General features: G+C 51.6%; 1 protein-coding gene across 4 annotated transcripts in view; it reads left to right on the top strand.

Annotated features, from left to right (window-relative positions):
* Positions 1–5,591: 5,591 nt before the first annotated feature.
* Positions 5,592–22,010, top strand: part of CNNM4 (cyclin and CBS domain divalent metal cation transport mediator 4) — a 47,707-nt gene continuing 31,288 nt past the window's right edge. For all 4 annotated transcript variants that reach the window (XM_010362099.2, XM_010362098.2, XM_030921601.1 and 1 more), the window contains exon 1: positions 5,592–7,092. In XM_010362099.2, coding sequence (XP_010360401.2) covers positions 5,691–7,092 — 1,402 coding nt within the window. In that variant the 5' untranslated portion in view covers positions 5,592–5,690. The remainder of the gene's footprint in view (positions 7,093–22,010) is intronic.

Raw genomic sequence — 22,010 nt, 5'->3', positions numbered from 1 at the left:
AAATGACCAAATGATTGAAATGTAATTGAAAATCTTGGACTGGGGAAGGAAAAGGACCTAACATTTATGGGGCAGTGCTTTCAAACTCTGGCTCATTTTGTCCTTTTGATGCAGCGAGAAGGATTTCTTGATCTCCATCTTATTTTTTAAATTATTTATTTTTATTTATTTTGTGGATGTCTTTATTTATTTTAGTCTTGATCTTGTCAACCAGGCAGGAGTACAATGGCACAATGTAGGCTCACTGCAACCTCCACCTCTTGGATTCAAGCAATTCTCCTGCCTCAGCCTCCCAAGTAGCTGGGATTACAGGCGCGCACCACCATGCCTGGCTAATTTTTGTATTTTTAGTAGAGACGGGGTTTCACCATGTTGACCAGGCTGGTCTTGAACTTCTGACCTAAGGTGATCCGCCCACCTTGGCCTCCCAAAGTGCTGGGATTGCGGGTGTGAGCCACAGCACCTGGCCTTTTTTTTTTTTTTTCTTTTGAGACAGAGTCTCACTCTGTCGCCCAGGCTGGAGTTCAGTGCTGTGACCTTGGCTCACTGCACCCTCTGCCTCCCGGGTAAACCCCATCTTAAAACTGGAGAAACCAAGGCCCTAAGAGGTGAAGCACTTTGCCCCAATTCTCTGGTTAGCAAGGGACAGAGCCCTTGATATTTTTGCTATAGACTTTTTTCCATTTGCCAGCTCAGGAAAAGGATCAGAAACTAGGGATGATTCCAAGCACTTTGTTATTAGGCCTTTATAAATACTCAGTGTCTGTTATCTTGTTCTTTCTTGTTTTTGTCTAGTAATTTATAGTTAATGTCTTAAAATAAGGGTCTTTGTGTTTTTGGAGGTGGAAGGAAAAGCTTGCTGGGGTAGCCAGTCTTGGGGACAGAGGGCGGGAGGAGGGTGGCATGAGAGAGGGCAGGCTGAGGGACTCCCCACCCCGGGCCCTGGTACTAGCAGGGGATTCCCAGGCAGGCCTTGCCTAAGGGCTCGCCAGGTGTCTGACACCGAAGGAGAGGCTTCCCTCTCTTCCTGGCTTGCCCAGCCTTTTCAGCTTGAGCCCCTCTGTGCTGTGAAAACTTTTCTTAGGCTCTCTTCCAACTGGCTTCTCCTCCACTCCCGCCTCCTTTCTGTCCTCCCGACGGAGGCCCAAGGGTCCAACAGGGTCTTGCTTAGTCCCAGGTGGCCTCCCACTCAGCCTCCCTTCTTCCCTCATCATCCTCACCTGGAGGAAAGGGACGAAAATGAACGAGAAGGCTGTGGCTGCAGGTGGATGGAGAGACACACTGCAGCTAAGGAAATTTACAAGCGTCTTCTGAAAATCCTAGCCGTGGGGCTGGGCACAGTGGCTCACACCTGTCATCCCAACACTTTGGGAGGCCGAACTAGGAGGATCACTTGAGGCCAGGAGTTTGAGACCAGACTGGGCCCATCTCTACAAAAAACAAAAAGAAATTAGCTGGGCATGGTGGTGCGCGGTGTGACTGTAGTCCCAGCTACTCAGGAAGCTGAGGTGGGAGGATTACTTGGCCTAGGGAGGTTGAGGCTACAGTGAGCCATGATCGTGCCACTGTATTCCAGCCTGGATGACAGAACAAGACCCTGTCTTAAAAAAAAAAAAGAAAAAGAAAAAAAAGGATCCTGACCACATCATTTTCATCATTATCATGGTGACAGGGCATGTTTACTGAGCTCTTACCATGGGCCAGATACTTGTGAAGTACTTATGGCTCATCATTTCAGTCAACACTCGAGAATGTCCCAGAGTCCCAGGTCACACAGTCAATCAGCGGCCAAGCCAGCCCCTGGAGCCCTTCAAAACTGTGCTCTGAACCTCCATGGTGGGGCATCCTGCCTTCCACGGTCCTGCTCCCAAGAAAAACAATTTGTCCTTTGGCTAGAGGAATCTTGAAGCCCACTTACATAGTTAATACAAACCCCTTCACCTTTGCTGCTCTGGCATTCGACTTCCTTGGCCTGGACCCACTGATGTGATGCTCTCACTCCCTCCTCTGGCTCAGTTAAACATTTGTCTCAGGTAGAAATCACGACATCCCCCTATCCAGGTCCTCATGCCCCCACTTGTTAGGATGACCTGAGTTGGGATTTGAGCCAAGGCACCAGCCTAGCTAACTTCACACTCACTCTGTCCTTCTGTAGAGGGTTGACTGCTCCTTCCTTCCTGAGACAATTTAACGGCATGGATGAATCCTGCAGATGTTCAGGGCTATCATAGTAGACTCATGGGCAGCCGGTGAACAGGCCACTGCATGTACTGACGACGATGCATAGCTCACCCTGAAAGGATGTCTCATGGTCCCCAACCAGGTTCTCCAACCCGGGGGCCCACGGTGCACCTGGAGGGATTCTGCCCATTGTGGGGCCAGGGCAGGCCTCAGGCTCTGAGCCCCACTAGCAGAAGGGAAGCTTCTCTGCCAGCAGCTCCTCTGCCAGCAGCTCCCTGTATTGGAGACCCAGAGGGTGAAGAGGGCTTAGAAGCCAGCCTGGGAGGATTAGATCCCGGGTTACTAATTCAGGATCCTTGTTCATCATCGGATCTCCAGCATCAGTGCGACGCCAGGTACAAGCGAAGGGGCACTAAGCCTTTAAGACTGTTTCCCTGCACAGAACCAAGAGAGAGCGGGCTCAATTACCGGAGGCGTAGCCATGTGGCCATAGGGCCTTCACCTGGAAAGAAGCAGTGAGCTCCAAGGATCTCATGACTAGAGTGCTGTTACATGCTCAGGGGTCTAGGATCAGGACCCCTCTGGGCAATTTCTTACTTGCAAATAGAAGCAACTAGGTAAGTAAGGACTTGCCATCCGGAGGCAGAGAGAACAGGTCTGATCATGCCTTTATCTGCCCCCAAAGGAGAGAGGCTCCTAGCTTGCCTGTTTGCTTTCTGCCATTCTCACCGCCTGGTTAACAGAGAGCCATGCGTGCATCCAAGCTTCCTGACTCAGCACGTTGATAGACCGCTATCTCCATGCTGTCCCCACGGTGGGAGAGGTATTTCGACGTGGGAGATACAGAAAGGGCAGATTCCCTAACCAGGGTTGCAAACTGGCAGCAACTGAACCTGGACTTTGACCGGGGCCCCGTGTGCCTCCTCCAATAAGTGATACTCTGTTTCTCTTTTTACTTTTATTGTATTTATTTATTTATTTATTTATTTATTTTTTGAGATAAAGTCTCACTCTGTCGCCCAGGCTGGAGTGAGTGGCATGATCTTGGCTCCCTGCAACCTCCACCTCCCGGGTTCAAGTGATTCTCCTGCCTCAGCCTCCCGGGTAGCTGGGACTACAGGCATGCATCACCTCATCTGGCTAATTTTGTAATTTTAGTAGAGAAGGGGTTTTGTCATGTTGGCCAGGCTGGTCTTGAACTCCTGACCTCAGGTGATCTGTCCACCTCGGCCTCCCAAAGTCCTGGGACTACAGGTGTGCACCACCATGCCAAGCTAATTTTTGTTTTTTTAAACTTTTAGTCAAAACAAGTTTTCGCTATATTGCCCAAGCTGGTATTCCCACATTTAACCTAAGTATCTAAAAAACGTATTTTTCCTTTTCTTTATTGGCTTCTGTCATTAGACTCAGTGCATATGAACAGAGCTTCTGAGTGTAGACAGCCTGAGAAGGGTAAAATAAAAAGAGCCAATTCGTACTTAAGCAGAAAAAAGACATAATAGAAAAAAAATAAAATCTTAAGAAAAAAGGAAAAAATAGCCAATTGATTGATAATAGAATGGGAATGTTTTAAGTATGGGAGGTGGGGGTAGGGGTGGAGCAGGGCGCTGGTGTTACAGTTCACTAGGAGATGAGGAGAGCTCGGCTTGCTTTGAGGCAATTCAGGTGGCTCTTCCTGATTGGTGGAGACAGGGAAGGAACAGGCAGGCAGTCAAGGTTCTGCTTTTGTTCTGTCTCAGCCAGTGCCCATTCCACAGCTCCTATTCCTCCAAAAAACTGGCTTGCTGGGCACTCGCTACAAAGTATCCGCTATGAGTGGGACCCCTACTTGCAACAGACTTCGACAGGCGGGCCTAGTTACAGAATCCTCTACCCCCTGCTAACATGGCTTTCTGGAGTCCGGGCCACTCTGCTACCACACCTCCTCCCAAAACATTGCATGATTGTTCCTTTTTGTTTAGGCTCCTTCCGTTTAGTAGTGATTGTTGCTTTTATTAGCAAACATTATACCAAAATGAAAATAAACACAAGTGTCGGTGTGGGAAGAGAGTAGAGTGGGTTCTGTGTCTTCAGTACTGGGAAAAGATTTGCTCTGAGACCTGGTGGTCAACCCAGTACCTGATCTTCTCTGTGCACCTCTGCAATTATTAAGGATGTTCATCTGTCTGTCTCCTTCCCCCTCACAGGGCGGGCAGCTGCGGTCTTCCTCACACACCCTACTGACACAGGGGTAGCGCCATTCAGGAAGTGGTCATTTCAGGGATACGCCCACTGCCGCGCCTGCCTGCTCATGTCCACAAGCAGCTGCCCAGCTGATCAATCACCACAGTTTGGGGTTAGGAGTTTGGTCCTGGAAGGCAGGTAGCCACAACTACTACCTAGCCAAAGAATATTCTAAAGAGCTGTCCTGTCGTGTTCAATGTCTAGGTCCACGGTTCACGCAAGCTTAGCGAAGTAATGCTCTATCATTCTTAACCCCATTTACAGATGGAGAAATGGGCTGGGAGATGACAATCTGGAGGGACCAGGATTTGTGTCTCGGCTCAATTTTTGCATCTCTAAATGGAAATAATTCTACTAACTCTGAAGGTTGCTGGGGGAATTTAATGAATATACGTGTTTACTTGTTTATCTCCTGTTTTCTGTTCTAGACTGTAAACCCAATGGGCAGCTACTTTGGTTTGTTTATTGCTCTATTATCAGAGCCTAGAACAAGTGCCGGTACAAAGTAGATGTTCAATAAATATCCAAACCTAAATGGAAGCGACAGGAGACAAGTCTAGGCCAGAGCCTGGCCCTTCTATAACCTTAGTTCCCCAGATTTGCCTTCCACATCTGGCAGCCACTGGTTGATGGAAGCATCGTGGGGCTGGGGCTACGGCTGGGGCTGGGGGAAACTACTTCTGGCCTTGGGACAAGGTCAGCAAAAATCTCAGCAGTGAGGAGGCCAGAAAAGTCCCCAAGGGGCAGGCTGCAATGCCAGCCTAAGCCCTCAGGTTCCCTTTTTCTTTTTCTACATCAGGAAAAGCACTTTTCTCGCTCTGCCTGCAGAGCGGGCCACCCCCAGCTGCAGGCTGCCAGGACGGGAAAGGAGTCTCGCACGTGCGGCCGGGCAAGGCCGAGGAACAGGAACGCCGTGGCCAGGAGACCACGTCCCGGAGAAGGAGAGCTGGCCCCACGGGCAGAGAAAGGCGGGCAAGGGCGCGGAGGCGGAGCACTGGGCCTGTCCCCGCCGGCGGCTCTCGCGCTCCGGCGCTGCTCCACCTTAAGCGTCCGTACCCCCTTAAGGGCAGGGGCTGGAGCAGCGCGCCCCGGGGGCGGGGCCTCCAATGCAAATGAGGGGCGTGGGCCGGCGGGGCGTGGCGGGCGGGGCGCTGACCTGACGTCAGGCTCGCGGCCCGGGCAGTTGGCTCGGCGGCAGCGGAGCGGCCGGAGCGGTGGTGCAGAGCGGGGCTGCGCGGCGTGGCGCGGCGCGGCGCTGGGAGCGGCGGCGGCAGAGCCAGAGCAACATGGCGCCGGTGGGCGGGGGCGGGCGCCCGGGCGTAGGGCCGGCCCGCGGGCGCCTCCTCCTGGCGGCGCCGGTGCTGCTGGTGCTGCTGTGGGCGCGGGGGGCCCGGGGCCAGGGCAGCCCCCAACAGGGAGCGATCGTGGGCATGAGGCTGGCGAGCTGCAACAAGTCGTGTGGGACGAACCCGGATGGCATCATCTTCGTGTCCGAGGGCAGCACCGTGAACCTGAGGCTGTACGGCTACAGCCTGGGCAACATCTCCGGGAACCTGATCTCCTTCACCGAGGTGGACGATGCCGAGACCCTCCACACGTCCACCAGCTGTCTCGAGCTCACCAAGGACCTGGTTGTCCAGCAGCTGGTGAACGTGAGCCGCGGGAACACGTCCGGCGTGCTGGTGGTGCTCACCAAGTTCCTCCGGAGGAGCGAGAACATGAAGCTGTATGCACTGTGCACCCGGGCCCAGCCCGACGGGCCCTGGCTGAAGTGGACCGACAAGGACTCACTGCTCTTCATGGTGGAGGAGCCTGGGAGGTTCCTGCCTCTCTGGCTGCACATCCTCCTCATTACAGTGCTGCTGGTGCTGTCGGGCATATTTTCTGGCCTCAACCTCGGGCTTATGGCCCTGGACCCTATGGAGTTGCGCATCGTGCAGAACTGTGGCACCGAGAAGGAGAGGCGCTATGCCCGCAAGATTGAGCCCATCCGGCGCAAGGGCAACTACCTTCTCTGTTCGTTGCTCCTGGGGAATGTGCTGGTCAACACCTCCCTCACCATCCTTCTAGACAACCTCATCGGGTCCGGCCTCATGGCGGTGGCCTCCTCCACCATTGGCATTGTCATCTTTGGGGAGATCCTACCTCAGGCCCTGTGCTCCCGACACGGGCTGGCTGTGGGTGCCAACACCATCATTCTCACCAAATTCTTTATGCTGCTCACCTTCCCCCTCAGTTTTCCCATCAGCAAGCTCCTGGACTTTTTTCTGGGCCAGGAGATTCGCACTGTTTACAACCGGGAGAAGCTGATGGAGATGTTGAAGGTGACGGAGCCGTATAATGACCTCGTGAAAGAGGAGCTCAATATGATCCAGGGTGCCCTGGAACTACGCACCAAAACCGTAGAGGATATCATGACCCAGCTCCAGGACTGCTTCATGATCCGCAGTGATGCTATCCTGGACTTCAACACCATGTCAGAGATTATGGAAAGCGGCTATACCCGCATCCCGGTGTTCGAAGATGAGCAGTCCAATATTGTAGATATTCTCTACGTCAAAGACTTGGCCTTTGTGGACCCCGATGACTGCACCCCGCTCAAGACAATCACTCGCTTCTACAACCACCCAGTACACTTTGTCTTCCATGACACCAAGTTGGATGCCATGCTGGAGGAGTTCAAGAAGGGTAAGGCCGGATGTAGTTCCCCTGGTTCAATTTCCTCGAGACGCCTCTTGTCCCCTGGCGTGTTTTGTGTCTGCTGGCTTTAGTGTTCTGTTTGTGTGACTCTGTCCCTTTGCCCATCACTTCCTATGCCTCTGAGGTGAACGATTTTGGAGCAGTAGACCCATTCTCAAGTGTCTGCCGTCTGCTAGGTAGTATGCTGTGTGCTCCTGATGAATCAAAGCTGAATAAGACACACTCGCTCCGTTGGACGGCTGGAGCAAGGCCTCAGGGAGCTGTTGAAGCAAGACAGAGTAAGATGCCTGAAAAGAGGCCAGGGTGCTGGGGATTTAGAGTGTGGGGTGGAGTCGAGAAGGGGCTGGAAATTGGGGAATTGACAGGGGAAGGAGCATTTGAGGAGAACCTTAAAAGGTGGAGAGGCTTAATGCTTGAGGCAGAGGGAACCCTGCAAGCAGAGAACCCGAGTGGAGAAGCAAAGGTGTGCTTGTGGCCCGGCAGGTGGTCCTGTTTCGTGGGCATAGTGGCTCTGATGCTCAGTTTTCAATGGCTGGAGTAGTCTGGGGCCTCGTGGTGGATGCTAAGTTTGCTCCCAGCATGGAGCTACAGGTTTTTGAGCAGGGGAGTGATGTCACTGGAGGTGCTAACCTACAGAAGCAGAATTGGGAGGTCTCTCATTGGCTTGCTGCTCAGAGCAATGCCAAGTGGCGCTTTCGACTATTCAGCAGACACAAGCAGATTAAGTTTTGGTAATTGTCCTGCCTTTCCCTGGCGCCAACATTAGCTTCCCTCCAGTGGTCTGCTGGAAATCTTCAGCTGCCTTGCACTGCCTTGTGTTTTTTTCTCACCTGGGTTCTTGGCCATTTCGCAGGGAGTTAGAGAGACATTTGGAGGGTTTACTCATCAGCCTCAAAACTCAAGGCACACACTCCTTTTCTTCCAGCAAAATTTTCCTCCCACCTCTGCCATTCAGAAACCCTCAAAGTTGCAGTAAACAAGCCAATTATGGAGTGGAACCCTCCTAGGCTGAAGGAAGTGAGGAGGCAGAAAGGGAAGCTCTTTTTAAAGGAATGGGGGTGAGGGGCTCATCCCAAACTTGAAGACTTTGCTTTCTAAACACCCTCCCAGCCTTCATTCTCGTAGGAGAGCTCCTGCTGGCTGAGGCCACTCCAGCTGACCTAGGGCTCCGAGAGACTTGGGAATCCTAGCAGGGAGTGAGCTGGCAGGTGTTTCTGTAACAGAGAGTGGAGGACAGCTTTGGAGTGGGATAGGCAGGAGCTGGCTTTGCCAGGTTTGGTCTGAAAAGATGCTGGGGTCAGGGCCAGGGTGGTGGGTTGGTACCCTCTGAAGTTCAACAGACCGAATCTCAGCATCGGAGCTGAGGACAACTCGAGTAAAGTAAGCTAGAGTCGGGGAGAGCCCTGGGGAAGGTGGCCTCCCTGCAGAGACTGGAGAGACAGACCCCTGGTGGTGAAGGCAGAGGCTGCGGTGGGGCGGGGGTGGGGGCGGCTTTGGGAGTGCAGAGCCAGGAATCAGGTTTTCCCAGGTACCCGAGCCTGGGACAGGAAAGCAGTGAGGATCTGTGCCCCACCCCACCCCAAGCCTTGGGGCCTGAGGACTTCTCTTATTGCTTGGCGGGGAGACTGATTAGGACCCTCCAGGGCAACTTCCTCCTCACTGCCTCTGTGGTGTTTGGGACTGTGGCTTGTGACACACCCAATAGCACCTTCTCTCCGTTCAGTTGGGAATCTGGATCCAACCAGTATGGATTGGTCTGACCAGTCTCCCAGTCTTGATCAGCAGGACTGAGCTCTCTTGGGTGGGAGCCTCCTGGGTCTTGAGAGGGCTGTCTTTGGGCTCTGTCTTGTCAAGTGCCCTTTCATCAAGTTGGGAAAACAGAGCTAGCATCTATTAGGCCAGAGTAGAGCTCCGCTGAGCCAAAGTCCCCAGGTTCAGTTTACTCCAGGAAAGTCTTCTCTTTAACAGAGGCCAGTCGCCTGAGGCCAAGCCCTGGAGCAGTGCTGGTAATCCCAGGGAACTGCACACAGGCTGCCCAGGAGATGGTGATAGTCCCCGCTCTCCACCCCCCATCCCCAAAGGAACAGGCCCTGTGGCTTTATGCCATCGCTTACTTCCCCATTCTCAGAGGTCTTGGAAAACCAGTTTTAACTCTTTGCTCACTGGGTTCCCTGCAGTGTGGCCTCTTCCAGACCTTCCAATCTGGTGTCCACCTTCTTAGTCTGAGATTGCCCAGGACACAGCACACACCTTGTGTCCATCTGCAATTTAAGAGTTTCTCTTCAGGGCGCGGTGGCTCGTACCTGTAATCCCAGCACTTTGGGAGGGCGAGGTGGACAGATCACAAGGTCAGGAGATTGAGACCATCCTGGCTAACATGGTGAAACCTCGTCTCTACTAAAAATACAAAAAATTAGCCGGCCGTGGTGGCACGTGCCTGTAGTCCCAGCTACTCAGGAGGTTGAGACAGGAGAATTGCTTGAACCCGGGAGGCGGAGGTTGCAGTGAGCTCAGATTGCATCACTGCACTTCCAGCCTGGGCGACAGAGCAAGACTGTCTCAAAAAAAAAAAAAGAGTGTCTTTAGGAGTCTGGTGTTGGAAATGCTTTTTTTTTTTTTTTTTTAACCTAAGAGAAACAAGTGAGCAAGGTTAGAACAGCTGGCATTGTTTTATTTGTTTGTTTGTTGTTGTTTTTTGAGACGGAGTTTCATTCTTGTTGCCCAGGCTGGAGTGTAATGGCGCGATCTTGGCTCACTGCAACCTCCACCTCCCGGGTTCAAGCGATTCTTCTGCCTCAGCCTCCTGAGTAGCCGGGATTACAGGCATGCGCCACCACCCCCGGCTAATTTTATATTTTTAGTGGAGATGGGGTTTCTCCATGTTGGTCAGTCTGGTCTGGAACTCCTGACCTCAGGTGATCCACCTGCCTCAGCCTCCCAAAGTGCTGGGATTACAGGCGTGAGCCACTGCCCCTGGCCTTTCAGCTGACATTGTTAACAGCGCCAGAGTCAGAGCTGGGGTGACTGTCTGGCCCAGCATCTCTCTCTGAGGGTCTGTCCTGGACCCTCCTCCACCCCAGGTTGGGCGAGGGCCCTGAGCCTAGCTTTACCAGAATCCTTCTGCCCCACAAGTAATCCTGTTTTAGGGCCTCTGTATTCCTTCTTTCCCCTCTCCAGGGTAAAGGCCATGCCTTCTGAAGTGTTTTCACTTCTCAGCGCTTGGTAAAGAGACGGGTCTCTAGTAAGTGTTGGATAAATGAATGAACAATGGATGACTGTCTGGCAAACCCCACTGACCTTTTTGCTGTTCTTTTTTCCTTTCTTTTTTTTTTTAAGACGGAGTTTTGCTCTTGTTGCCCACGCTGGAGTGCAGTGACACCATCTTGGCTCACTACAACCTCCTCCTCCGATTCTCCTGCCTCAGCCTCCCAAGTAGCTGGGATTACAGGCTCCCACCACTACGCCTGGCTAATTTTTGTATTTTTAGTAGAGATGGGGTTTCACCATGTTGGCCAGGCTGGTCATAAACTCCTGACCTCAGGTGATCCACCCACCTCAGCCTTCCACAGTGTTAGGATTACAGGCATGAGCCACTGCGCCTGGCCTTTTTTTGTTTTGTTTTGTTTTGTTTTGTGACAGAGTTTCACTCTGGCATGCTCTCGGCTCACTGCAACCTCTGCCTCCCAGGTTCAAGCTATTCTTGTGCCTCAGCCTCCGAGTAGCAGGGATTAGAGGTGCGTGCCACCGCATCTGGCTGAGTTTTGTATTTTTAGTAGAGATGGGGTTTCACCATGTTAGCTAGGCTAGTCTTGAACTCCTGACCTCAAGTGATCTGCCCGCCTCGGCCTCCCAAAGTGCTGGGATTACAGGTGTGAGCCACCACGCCTGGCCCTTTTTGCTGTTCTACACCAGGATGCTCCCACCCTGGGGCCTTTGCCCTGGTTGTTTCCTTGGGCTGAAATATTCTTCCCCAGAAGTCAGTATGGCTCACTGTCTTCCCAGGTCACCTCTCAGTGGGGCCTTCCTGCCACCTTGTTTAAAACTGCACCCACCATCCCACCCCAACTTCCTAATCTCCCCTGCCCTGTGCTGATTTCCCCTCTTCTCATAGCACGCATCGCTCTCTAGCATCTGTGTAATTTGCTGATTTACCGTATTGTCTACCGTCTGTCTCCTTCCACTGGCATCTAAGTTTCAAAGGGCGGCTCTCTTTGTTTTGCTCGTCAATGTATCTCTAGCCCCTAGAAAGGCTCTTGGCACATAGTAAGGCCGCCATCCACGGCACTGAGTGAGTAAATGAGTGAATGAATACCTGTCTGGTTTGGCAGAGGATCCTTCCCATTTTAATAGTGTTAGAATTCTGAGGAGCTGATGAGGGCAAAGAAAAATGGGGGTCGTGCACTTACCAGGTTCAGAGTTCCATCCACACAGGACAGACAGGAGGAGCACCTGGGATGACATGTCGGGGACTGAGAGGTAGAGTTTGGGGCCTTGAGTGTGATGCGTGGTTCCCCGCCACGTACCTCAGTTTCCCCACCAATAAGTGGTCTTTGACCACTGGGGGTTTACACAGCTTCCCTCATTAGATGAGTCATGAATGTGCTCCTGCACACTTAGAGATGGGCTAGGGGCATTGGTGCAGATGTGGGGGCTGAGTGTCCCTAGGAGTAAGGCAGGGGGTACAGCCTTGCAGCGCTTCTGTCTCCCGGCTCACAGCAGTTAGTGCCAGATATCTGTGGAAGCCCATGCTGCGTGCAAGATGTGATGCTAGGTGCTGCAGGACCACAGGAGTAAGAGCAAGAGTTGGTGAGACAAGCCCTCAGGCCTGAGAGTCCCCTGTGATTTGAACCTTGGCTCTTCCGCTTAAACCTCGCCTCGAGCTGTTTGCAGTACTGGGTGTTGTGGATGGGTTTGTCCAGCTTGGAATCTCAGAACAAAGGTGCCTCCAGCTCCTCCTGTCCCAGTTTGTGTTTTGCCTTCACCACTCTCCCAGACCCTGAAGCAAAGTAATGAAGGAAGAGGACAGAGCTCCGCCCCCGCCCTTTAGCCCACCTTCCAGCTCCTAGCTGTGGCCCACCCTCTGGGACGCTCCTTCCCTCCCAGGTACTTAGCTCATATTTAAACACCTTATCTTTCCCCACCCACCTTATAACCACCTAGACCCTGTACAGACCTGGGTGTAACTCCAGCCCACCTGGTCACTGACCTGTGAGGTGGCCTTGGACCTGTTACTGCTCCTGTCAGCAAGTTAGTGTAGTATAAATTGGTGAGAAAAAGCTAGAAATATTTTCATTAAAAACTCCTCCCGGCTGTGGCTCATGCCTGTAATCCTAGCACTTTGGGAGCTGTTTCGGTGGGTCACTTGAGGCCAGGAGTTCGAGACTAGCCTGGCCAACATGGCAAAACCCCATCTTTACTAAAAAAAAAAAAAAGCAAAAATTAGCCGGATATGATGGCACATGCCTGTAATTCCAGCTACTGGGGTGACTGAGGCAGGAGAATCGCTTGAGCCCGGGAGGCAGAGGTTGCAGTGAGCTGATACTGTACCACTGCACTCCAACCTGAGCGACAGAGCAAGACTCTGTCTCAAAAACAAAACAAAACAAAAAACCCATATTTTCATCTAGGCCATGTCAGATTTTCCCACCGACTTTATTTTATTCCTGGAACAACTTTATAAAGTGAAGAAGAAACACTGCATGATTTTTGCATTCACTTTTGGTTCCCGTCATCTAACACACCTTAGGTGGCTTATCCTGCCCACCCCACGCTCCCATCCGCACCTGCTTGTTCTTTCGTTTGTTCAACCGACAGTGACCATTTTGAAGCCTCTGTGTCAGACTCTGTGCTGGCTGCGGGGAATCAGAGATGAATAAAACTGCCCTGTTCACAGCACTCACAGTCTCCCAAGGAGAGAGACACGTGAACAACGCCTGGCTGCACAGAGTTCACAGATAGGGTGCCGTGGGGCTGAGGGAGGGCAGGCCTGCGAGATGCTTCTGAAATGAGAGTAACTAGACTCATTGGTCCTCATGGAGATCTGGGAGTCAGGGCCAGGAAGTAGTTGTGAAAGTCAGAGGTTTCTAGCTTGGGATTCAGGTTGATGATGTCATTTAACTGCAATCAGGAGAGGAGGACGAAGAGACAGTTTGGTGAGGGCAGAGGGAGGTGAGTGGTGGTAATGATAATGGTGTGACCCATTACTGAGCTCCTTCTCCGTGCCCAGCACTGTTTACATTAGGGCTTCTCACACTGGACTGCCTGGACATTTTGTTAAAATGCAGACTTGAACTCAGTGGGTCTGGGTGTGGCCTGGGAGTCTGCATTTCTGACAGGTTCTCAGATGATGCCCATGCTGCTGGCCGTGGCCCACACCAGTGTGCAGTAACATCTAGGCAGGCTTGCGGGGGAAAATGCCCACGTGGGGCTGGGGAGCAAGGCCAGGACAACACTAAAAGGTTTAAGAGTCAGCCAAGAGCAGGCAGAATGGGAGAGAGAGCTGCTGGGCACAGTGGCTGACGCCTGTAATACCAGCACTTTGGGTGGCTGAGGCGGGTGGATCACCTGAGGTCAGGAGTTTGAGACCAGCCTGACCAGCATGGCGAAACCCTGTCTCTACTAAAAATACAAAAATTAGCCGGGCGTGGTGATGGTCGCCTGTTATCCCAACTGCTAGGGAGGCTGAGGCAGGAGAATAGCTTGAATCAGGAGGCGGAGGTTGCAGTGAGCCGAGATCGCGCCATTGTACTCCAGCCTGGGTGACAGAGTGAGACACTGTCTCAAAAAAAAAAAAAAAAAAAAAAAAAATAGAATGTGAGAGAGAGGAAAGGGCAGTGCAGGGGATGTCAGTGTGTAAAAGCTGGGCTGGGGCGACTCCTTGATGGGGACGAAGAGAACCAAGGGGGCACGGTATTCGGGAGCCTCCTTGGGAGGTCCGATGGGGTGAGGGCCACGCACAGACTGTAGGATGGGACCTTAGGCTGTGGGGTGCCCAGCGAGAGCAGCCTCGGACAAGTGGTGCCCGAAGGCAGCTGTGCACAGGCTGTCCGTCAGCCCTGCCTGGTAATAGCCTCAACATGGTGCTTTGATCTCGAGAAGCTGCCCGGGGGCAGGTGTATCTGAGAGTGACACAAGCTGGTTTATACTCTGGGTGCAGGCAGAGGTCCCAGCGGGGACAGCTGACAGAGCTGTGCCCAGGCTCTTTCTCACTTTCCCTTTAGTGCAGTGCTGTGGGAAGGGAACATGGGCACGTGGAGGGGCCTGGTGCGTGCCAGCCAGCGGGCAGCTGCACCTCCTTCCTGGCTGGCCCCGCGCAGCCTATGGGCTGATTCCCAAAGAGGAGCCAGAACTGAGGGAAGACTCACGTGTCTTCACTTGACAGTTTTCTTCCCAGAGCTCTGGTTTGCGCAATGGAAGGCACCGCCGTGCATCGAGGCCCTGATAGATTCTTAGGTTATTCTGGTGTTTGCTTTTCAAACATCTCGTATTTTTAACTAGGAAATCCCTCTCCAGTGTTTTTCTGCTCACCTCTGGTCAGGACGGGAAGCACCGAGCAGATGTTTAACCTTGAAAATGGGTGAATACATAGGAGCACAACATCAGGGAACGGCCCTGCAGGATCAGCACGGGGCCCTTAGGAAGGGGAGGCCTGTCTTGTAAGTAAAAGTCTGGAAAGACATTTCGGCGGAATCTGCTAGGGTGGGTAGACATGGCGTTTTCCACTCTGGTACATGTTGCCCTGGGAGAGCCTGGACAAGACCTGAAGGCTGAGGGGTGAGCCTCGCCATCCTCCGCAGCAGCTGTGGGGGTGTGGCTCGGACCTCTCGGGCTGCTTCCCATCCCTTGCTAGAGGGACTTGGGGGTGCGGATCCCTGGGTGCCATCTCTCTGCACCCCTCCCACATGAACCTGGTTGACTGAACAGCAAGGACATCTTTGAGGGGAAGGAAGCCTGGCCCCTCTGAAGGAGTCACTACTACAGGCCTCCAGTCTCCTTGAGGGCAGGGGCCAGCATGGTTGCCCCACACTGGGCGCTGGCTCCTGAAAGGCCGCACAGTCATGGAGAGTGTGTGTGGAAGGGTAGCCTGGGCCAGGCCTTCATCGCTGCCTTGGTGACTGATTTTTGGAGAGTCTCCTGGTTCCTTCTCCCCAGCCTGTGGGGGATGGACAGGCTGTCTCGAAGCCTTCTTGTGGTCTTAGGGATTCTTGGAACTCCTTAGCAGAACTGACTCTGAGATGTGTGAAGGTGCTAGAATTTCCAGAAGTACCCGGCTGGTCCTCGGCTGAGGGGGTGGGAAGCAGCTGGCCAGTCGCTGCCATTTCCTCCAGCCCTGGTGTCTGCTGCTACACCTGCCCTGCCCCTCTCTTACCCCTCTCGTTTTACTAGGACGTCCTGTTGTGAGAGGGTCGGAGGCTCCATAGAGGACCCCTGGCTTATGTCATAGGCTAGAGCCTGGACTCCTTACTTCTGTGCCTATTCCATTGTTAGAGGATTTTCTTTCTTTCTTTTTTTATTAGTGTTTATTATTTGTCCGTAGCCATAAAAGAGATACATCTCATTGCTGGAACTTGTCTCTATTAAAAACAAAACAACAAAACAAAAACCTTATAACAAACAGCATGGCTGGGTGCAGTGGTTCACACCTATAATCCCAGTGCTTTGGGAGGCTGAGGCGGGTGGATCACCTGAAGTCAGGAGTTCGAGACCAGCCTGGCCAACATGGTGAAACCCTGTCTCTACTAAAAAAATACAAAAAAATTTAGCCGGTCGTGGTGGTGCACACCTGTAATTGCCAACTACTTGGGAGGCTGAGGCAGGAGAATTGCTTGAACCTGGGAGGCGGAGGTTGCAGTGAGCCAAGATTGTGCCACTGCACTCTAGCCTGGGCAACAGAACCAGACTCCATCTCAAAAAAAAAAAAAACAACAACAACAAAGAAATCCTTGTCTGCATGCTTTTTGGAACACAGTTTAGATGGGTTCTTCAGATTTCCCGCTGATAAGAAATGAAATCCATTTTATCCCCATCATCCTTTGGGAGTCTCTCAGAGAATCTGCACCAGGACAAGGGCTGGGCAGTGCTGTGCGCCTCTGCGGGAAGGTGAGCCCAGAGGCTGGATGTACAGCTGCTAGTTTGTTTTGCTGGGGGTTAAACTTGGTGTTGCTGGATCTTTCCCCAGAGGTTACGGTCAGAGTTGCTTCCATGCTGCAGGGCTGATTTACTGTGAAGGGGTAGGGTTGTTGCAGGACTGGTTTCCCAGGCTCTCTGAAACGCCTGGTCTCTGGCCAGGAGGCAGCCTGGAGCCTCAGTGCAAGGAGGATCCCTCCCCCACCCCAGGTAGGGCCACTCCCACCTATGTACGCACCCACACTAATACCCCCACATAGGCACAAGCAGGCACTCACACATGCACACACACACACTCATACCCCCACATAGGCACAGGCAGGCTCACTCCCACCCATGCGCACACACACTTACACCCCCCACAAAGGCACAGGCAGGGACTCACACACACATGGGCACACACACACACACACACACCCTTCACATAGGCACAGGCAGGCTCGTTGTCACCCATGCACACACACACACTCATACCCCCCACACAGGCACAGGCAGGCACTCACACACACATGCGTACACACACTCCCACCTCCCAGAGGCACAGGCAGGGCCACTCTCACACGTTCACACCCACCTGCTACCCCCCATGTGCACATGCAGGCTCTCAAACAGCCGCATTTACGCACACATGCAATGTCACCAGGAGTCTCGCCTTAAACGGAAGCCTCTCTCTCATGAACCTTTCCTGAGAGTTAAAAGTCAGTTTCAAAAATTAGTAAATGATTGTACAGTGTAATTGATTTCATCAAACGCCCAAAAGAGTGACTTTCTCTTCAGCTGCTAGTGATCTGGTCATCCACGTTGATGACTCTGTCCCCTTCAGACCTTGCTGTGAGGACTAAGTGAAGTAAGGTGTGCAAAGTGCTTAGCCCTGTGCCCAGCACTGTGTAATCATGCAGTAAATATTAGTTATTTTTAAAATTATTATTGCTATTATCCAAAAGGTGCCCCATTTGGCATTGATGCCAACCTGTGGCCACAGCGGTTCTCATACACTGTCTCTGTTGGCAGGCTGCCCTGCTGTTCAGGGTGGTGCTTTTTTGAAATTATAAATACACTGATACACCTTCTATGTACCCACAAAAATTTAAAATTAAATGAAATGGCCAGGCACAGTGGCTCATGTCTGTAATCCCAGCACTTTGGGAGGTCGAGGCGGACAGACCAGGAGTTTGAAATCAGCCTGGCCACCATGGTGAAACCCCATCTCTACTGAAAGTACAAAAATTAGCCGGATATGGTGGCGTGTACGTGTACCTGTAGTCCCAGCTACTGAGGAGGCTAGGGCTGGAGAATCCCTTGAACCCAGGAGGTAGAGGTTGCAGTGAGCCAAGATCACACCACTGCACTCCGGCCTGGGTGATAGGAGACTCCATCTAAAAAAAAAAAAAAATTAAAATTAAATATAGAAAGCTTATTAAAAATAAATAAATAAATAATGACACTGAGCTCAAAAGAATCCTCTATATAATTATATGCTAATTCAGATGCCATCTTATCTGGACCCCAGTGTATATAGTCAGGGTAACAGAAGGCAGAGCTCAATGGAAAAAAATGAAAGTGAAAGAGGAAATTCTCCTCATTTACTTAGTTTCCCCCACTTCCAAAATGGGGAAAGTTAAGCCCGCCGTCCTGACTGCCAGCGCATCCGCGTTCCGACTGCGGGAGCATCATGTGAGGGCTGCCCTGTGGGAGGGGCAGGGGAAGGAAGGAGCACAGCCCTGTTTGCCAGTCATGCGTTTTCATTTCAGCTTCACTGGTCCTCTGCTGCCTCCCAGGTGTCTCAGGGAGGGAGGGAAGAGGCCACCAGCTGAGTCTCTGTTCCCTTGGAGCCCCATCTTGCCTCTGCAACAAAGATCTGTAGTCACTTGGAGGCCAGGAGTTTGAGGTTACACGAGCTATGATTGCATCACTGCACTTCAGCCTGGGTGGCAGAGTGAGACCCTGTGTTTAAAATTTTTTTAAAAATTAAAAAGTTAAAAAAAAAAAAAAGAACAGGAAATGCGTGTGCCTGTAGCAGTGGTTAACATTTATGGAGTAATTATTTAATCCTCCAAGTGCTGTAGATGGGAAACTGAGGCTCAGAGAGGCCAACAGTCTTTCCCAGTCACATGACAGCTGAGTAACAACCTCAGGCTATGTGGCCCTAGAAGCCATGCTGTAAAGCACTATGCAGTGTCTCCTTGCAGTGAGATTGCAGCTGGTAAGAAAGAGAGCAGGCTGGGTGCGGTGGCTCACGCCTGTAATCCCAGCACTTTGAGTGGCCAGGGCGGGTAGATCACCTGAGGTCAGGAGTTCGAGACCAGCCTGACCAACATGGCAAAACCGCATCTCTACCAAAAATACAAAAATTAGCTGAGTGTGATGTATGCCCGTCCTCCCAGCTACTTGAGAGGCTGAGGCAGGAGATTCGCTTGAACCCAGGAGGTGGAGGTTGCAGTGAGCAGAGATCGTGCCACTGCACTCCAGCCTGGGAGACAGAGTAAGACTCCATATCAAAAAAAAAAAAAAAAAAAAAGCCAGAAGATTGGGAGATTCCAGTAAGTTCAGGCTAAACAATGCTAAAAAATGTACTGTCGGTTTGCGATTTTTTTTTTAGGTAAACTTTTTGTTGATGCATAATATAGAGAAAAGTGCATAAATCGTAAGTGTACAGCCTGTGTACAAACACCCCTAACTGCCACTGAGCTTGAGTAATAAAACATTACCCCCACCCTGGAAGCCCACCCCTGACCCCATGCACCCTCCCAGTCCCTGCCCTGCTCCCTCAGTCATCCTGGGTCAATTTTTTTCTGTTTCTAAACTTTTGTAAGTGAATCATATCATATGTACACTTTTGTGTCTGGCTTCTGCTGAATGTTAAGAGTCTGAGCTTCATCCATGTTGTGTGTAGCTGTCATTCGTTCCGTTTTGTTGCTGTCATAATATTCCCTTACATGACCAATAATATTGTTGATGGACATTGCATTGTTTCCAGTTTGGGACTGTTACAAATGATGCTGCTAAGAACACTCTTGTGCGTGTACCTTGCCGAACATATGAAGGCATTTCTGTTGGGAATATGCCCGGGAATGGGATCGCTAAGGCACAGGGACAGTAGAGATGAGAGTTTTCCAAAGTGCTTGTATCAGTGTTCACTCCCATCCCCACCAACTCCGGTCTTGTCAAGTATGTGTATATGTGTTTAATGTTTGCCATTCAGGTGTGTGCGTGGTTGTGTCTCGTTGTGTTTTGTTTTTGTTTTGAGGCAGGGTCTCTTTCTGTCATCCAGGCCGGAGTGCAGTAGCATGATCACAGCTCACTGCAGGCCCAACCTCCCAGGCTCAAGCAGTCCTCCCACCTCAGCCTCCCAAGTAGCTGGGACCACAGATGTGGGCCACCGCGCCTGGCTAATTTTTAAATTTGTGTAGAGATGTGGTCTTCCCTTGTTGTCCAGGCTGGTCTCGAACTCCTGGCCTCAAGCGATCCTCCCTCCTCGGCCTCCTAAAGTGCTGGGATTACAGGCTGGAGCCACTGTGCCATTGTAGTTTTATTTTATTTTTTGAGATGGAGTTTTGCTGTCGCCTAGGCTGGAGTGCAGTGGAGTGATCTCAGCTCACCACTACCTCCACCTCCCAGATTCAAGTGATTCCTCTGCCTCAGCCGCCTGAGTAGCTGGGACCGCAGGCCACGTGCCACCACACCCAGCTAATTTTTTGTATTTTAGTAGAGACGGGGTTTCACCGTGTTGGTCAGGATGGTCTCGATCTCCTGACCTCGTGATCCACCTGCCTCGGCCTCCCAAAGTGCTGGGATTACAGGCGTGAGCCACCGCGCCTGGCCGCTATTGTGTTGTTTTAAAATTTACTTTTATTGATACCTAATAGCTATTTTCTTTTTTTTCTTTTTCTTTTCTTTTTTTTTTTTTTGAGACAGAGTCTTGTTCTGTTGCCTGGGCTGGAGTGCAGTGGCCGGATCTCAGCTCACTGCAAGCTCCGCCTCCCGGGTTTACGCCATTCTCCTGCCTCAGCCTCCCGAGTAGCTGGGACTACAGGCGCCCACCACCGCGCCCTGGCTAGTTTTTTGTATTTTTTTTAGTAGAGACGGGGTTTCACCATGTTAGCCAGGATGGTCTCGATCTCCTGACCTCGTGATCCGCCCGTCTCGGCCTCCCAAAGTGCTGGGATTACAGGCTTGAGCCACCGCGCCCGGCCTAATCAACCACTTTTCATCCCCCTCATTGTGGTTTTGAGATGGAGTCTGGCTCTGTCGCCCAGGCTGGGGTGCAGTGGTGCATCTCGGCTCACTGCAAGCTCTGTCTCATGGGTTCAAGCAATTCTCCTGCCTTAGCCTCCTGAGTAGCTGAGATTACAGGCATGAGCCACTACACCAGGCTAATTTTTTTGTATTTTTAGTAGAGATGGGGTTTAACCATGTTGGCTAGGCTGGCCTCGAACTCCCGACCTTGTGATCCTCTCGCCTTGGCCTCCCAAAGTGCTGGGATTACAGGCATGAGCCACTGAGCCCAGCTTCATTGTGGTTTTAATTTAGATTTCCCTAGTGAAATATGATATTGAGCACATTTTTGTATGCTCATTGTCCATTTGACTCTTCTTTTCGTTGGTGTCTGTTACCTGTGTTCTTTTTTTGAGACGGAGTTTTACTCTTGTTGCCCAGGCTGGAGTGTAATGGCACAGTCTTGGCTCACTGCAACCCCCACCTCCTGGGTTCAAGCAATTCTCCTGCCTCAGCCTCCTGAGTAGCTGGGACTACAGGAGCGTGCCGCCACACTCAGCTAAGTTTTGTATATTTAGTATAAATGGGATTTCACCATGTTGGCCAGGATGGTCTCAATCTCTTGACCTTGTGATCCACCCGCCTCGGCCTCCCAAAGTGCTGGGATTACAGGCATGTGCCACTGCGCCCGGCCTGTTGCCTGTTTTCTAAGAGGTTGTTTGCCTTGCCTTTTTATTTGTTTTTTGAGATACAGTCTCTGTGTCACGTAGGCTGGAGTGCGGTGATACCATCATGGCTCACTATAGCCTCAACTTCCCAGGCTCAAGCAATATATTCCACTTTACAACCTCCTGAGTAGCTGGGTCCACGGGTGTACGCCACCACACCCAGCTACTTTGTGTGTGGTTTTCTTTTTTTTTTTTGAGACAGAGTCTCGCTTTGTTGCTCAATCTGGAGTGCAGTGGCACGATCTTGGCTCATTGCAACCTCCACCTCCTGGGTTCAAGTGATTCTCCTGCCTTAGCCTCCTGAATAGCTGGGATTACAAGTGCGTGCCACCACACTCAGCTAATTTTTTATGTTTTTGGTAGAGATGGGGTTTCACCGTGTTGGCCAGGCTGGTCTTGAACTCCTGACCTCAGGTGATTCACCTGCCTTGGCCTCCCAAAGTGCTGGGATTACAGGTGTGAGGCCCCGCACCCGGCCGAGACTGGGTGATTTATAAACAGTTTAAGTTTGTTTGGCTCACAGTTTCGGGGGTTGGGAAGACCCAGATGAGGTTTTGCATCTGGTGAGGCACGGTGCTGGCAAGAGAAGGGAAGGTCAGTGCATGCCAGGGGCAGACTCCTGTGCCATCTTCTAGAAACTGTATCATTTATTTTTTGCATTTAGATCTGTAATCCTTATGGAACTTATTTTTGTTTTTGATGTGAGTTAGAGGTTAATAATTCTTTTTTTTTTTTTTTTTTGAGACGGAGTCTAGCTCTGTCACTCAGGCTGGAGTGCAGTAGTGTGATCACGGCTCACTGCCAGCTTCACTTCCCGGGTTCATGCCATTCTCCTGC

This window comes from Rhinopithecus roxellana, chromosome 17 (genome assembly GCF_007565055.1).
Source record: "Rhinopithecus roxellana isolate Shanxi Qingling chromosome 17, ASM756505v1, whole genome shotgun sequence".
Lineage (NCBI taxonomy): Eukaryota > Metazoa > Chordata > Mammalia > Primates > Cercopithecidae > Rhinopithecus > Rhinopithecus roxellana.
This window is presented reverse-complemented; position numbering and strand designations above follow the sequence as displayed.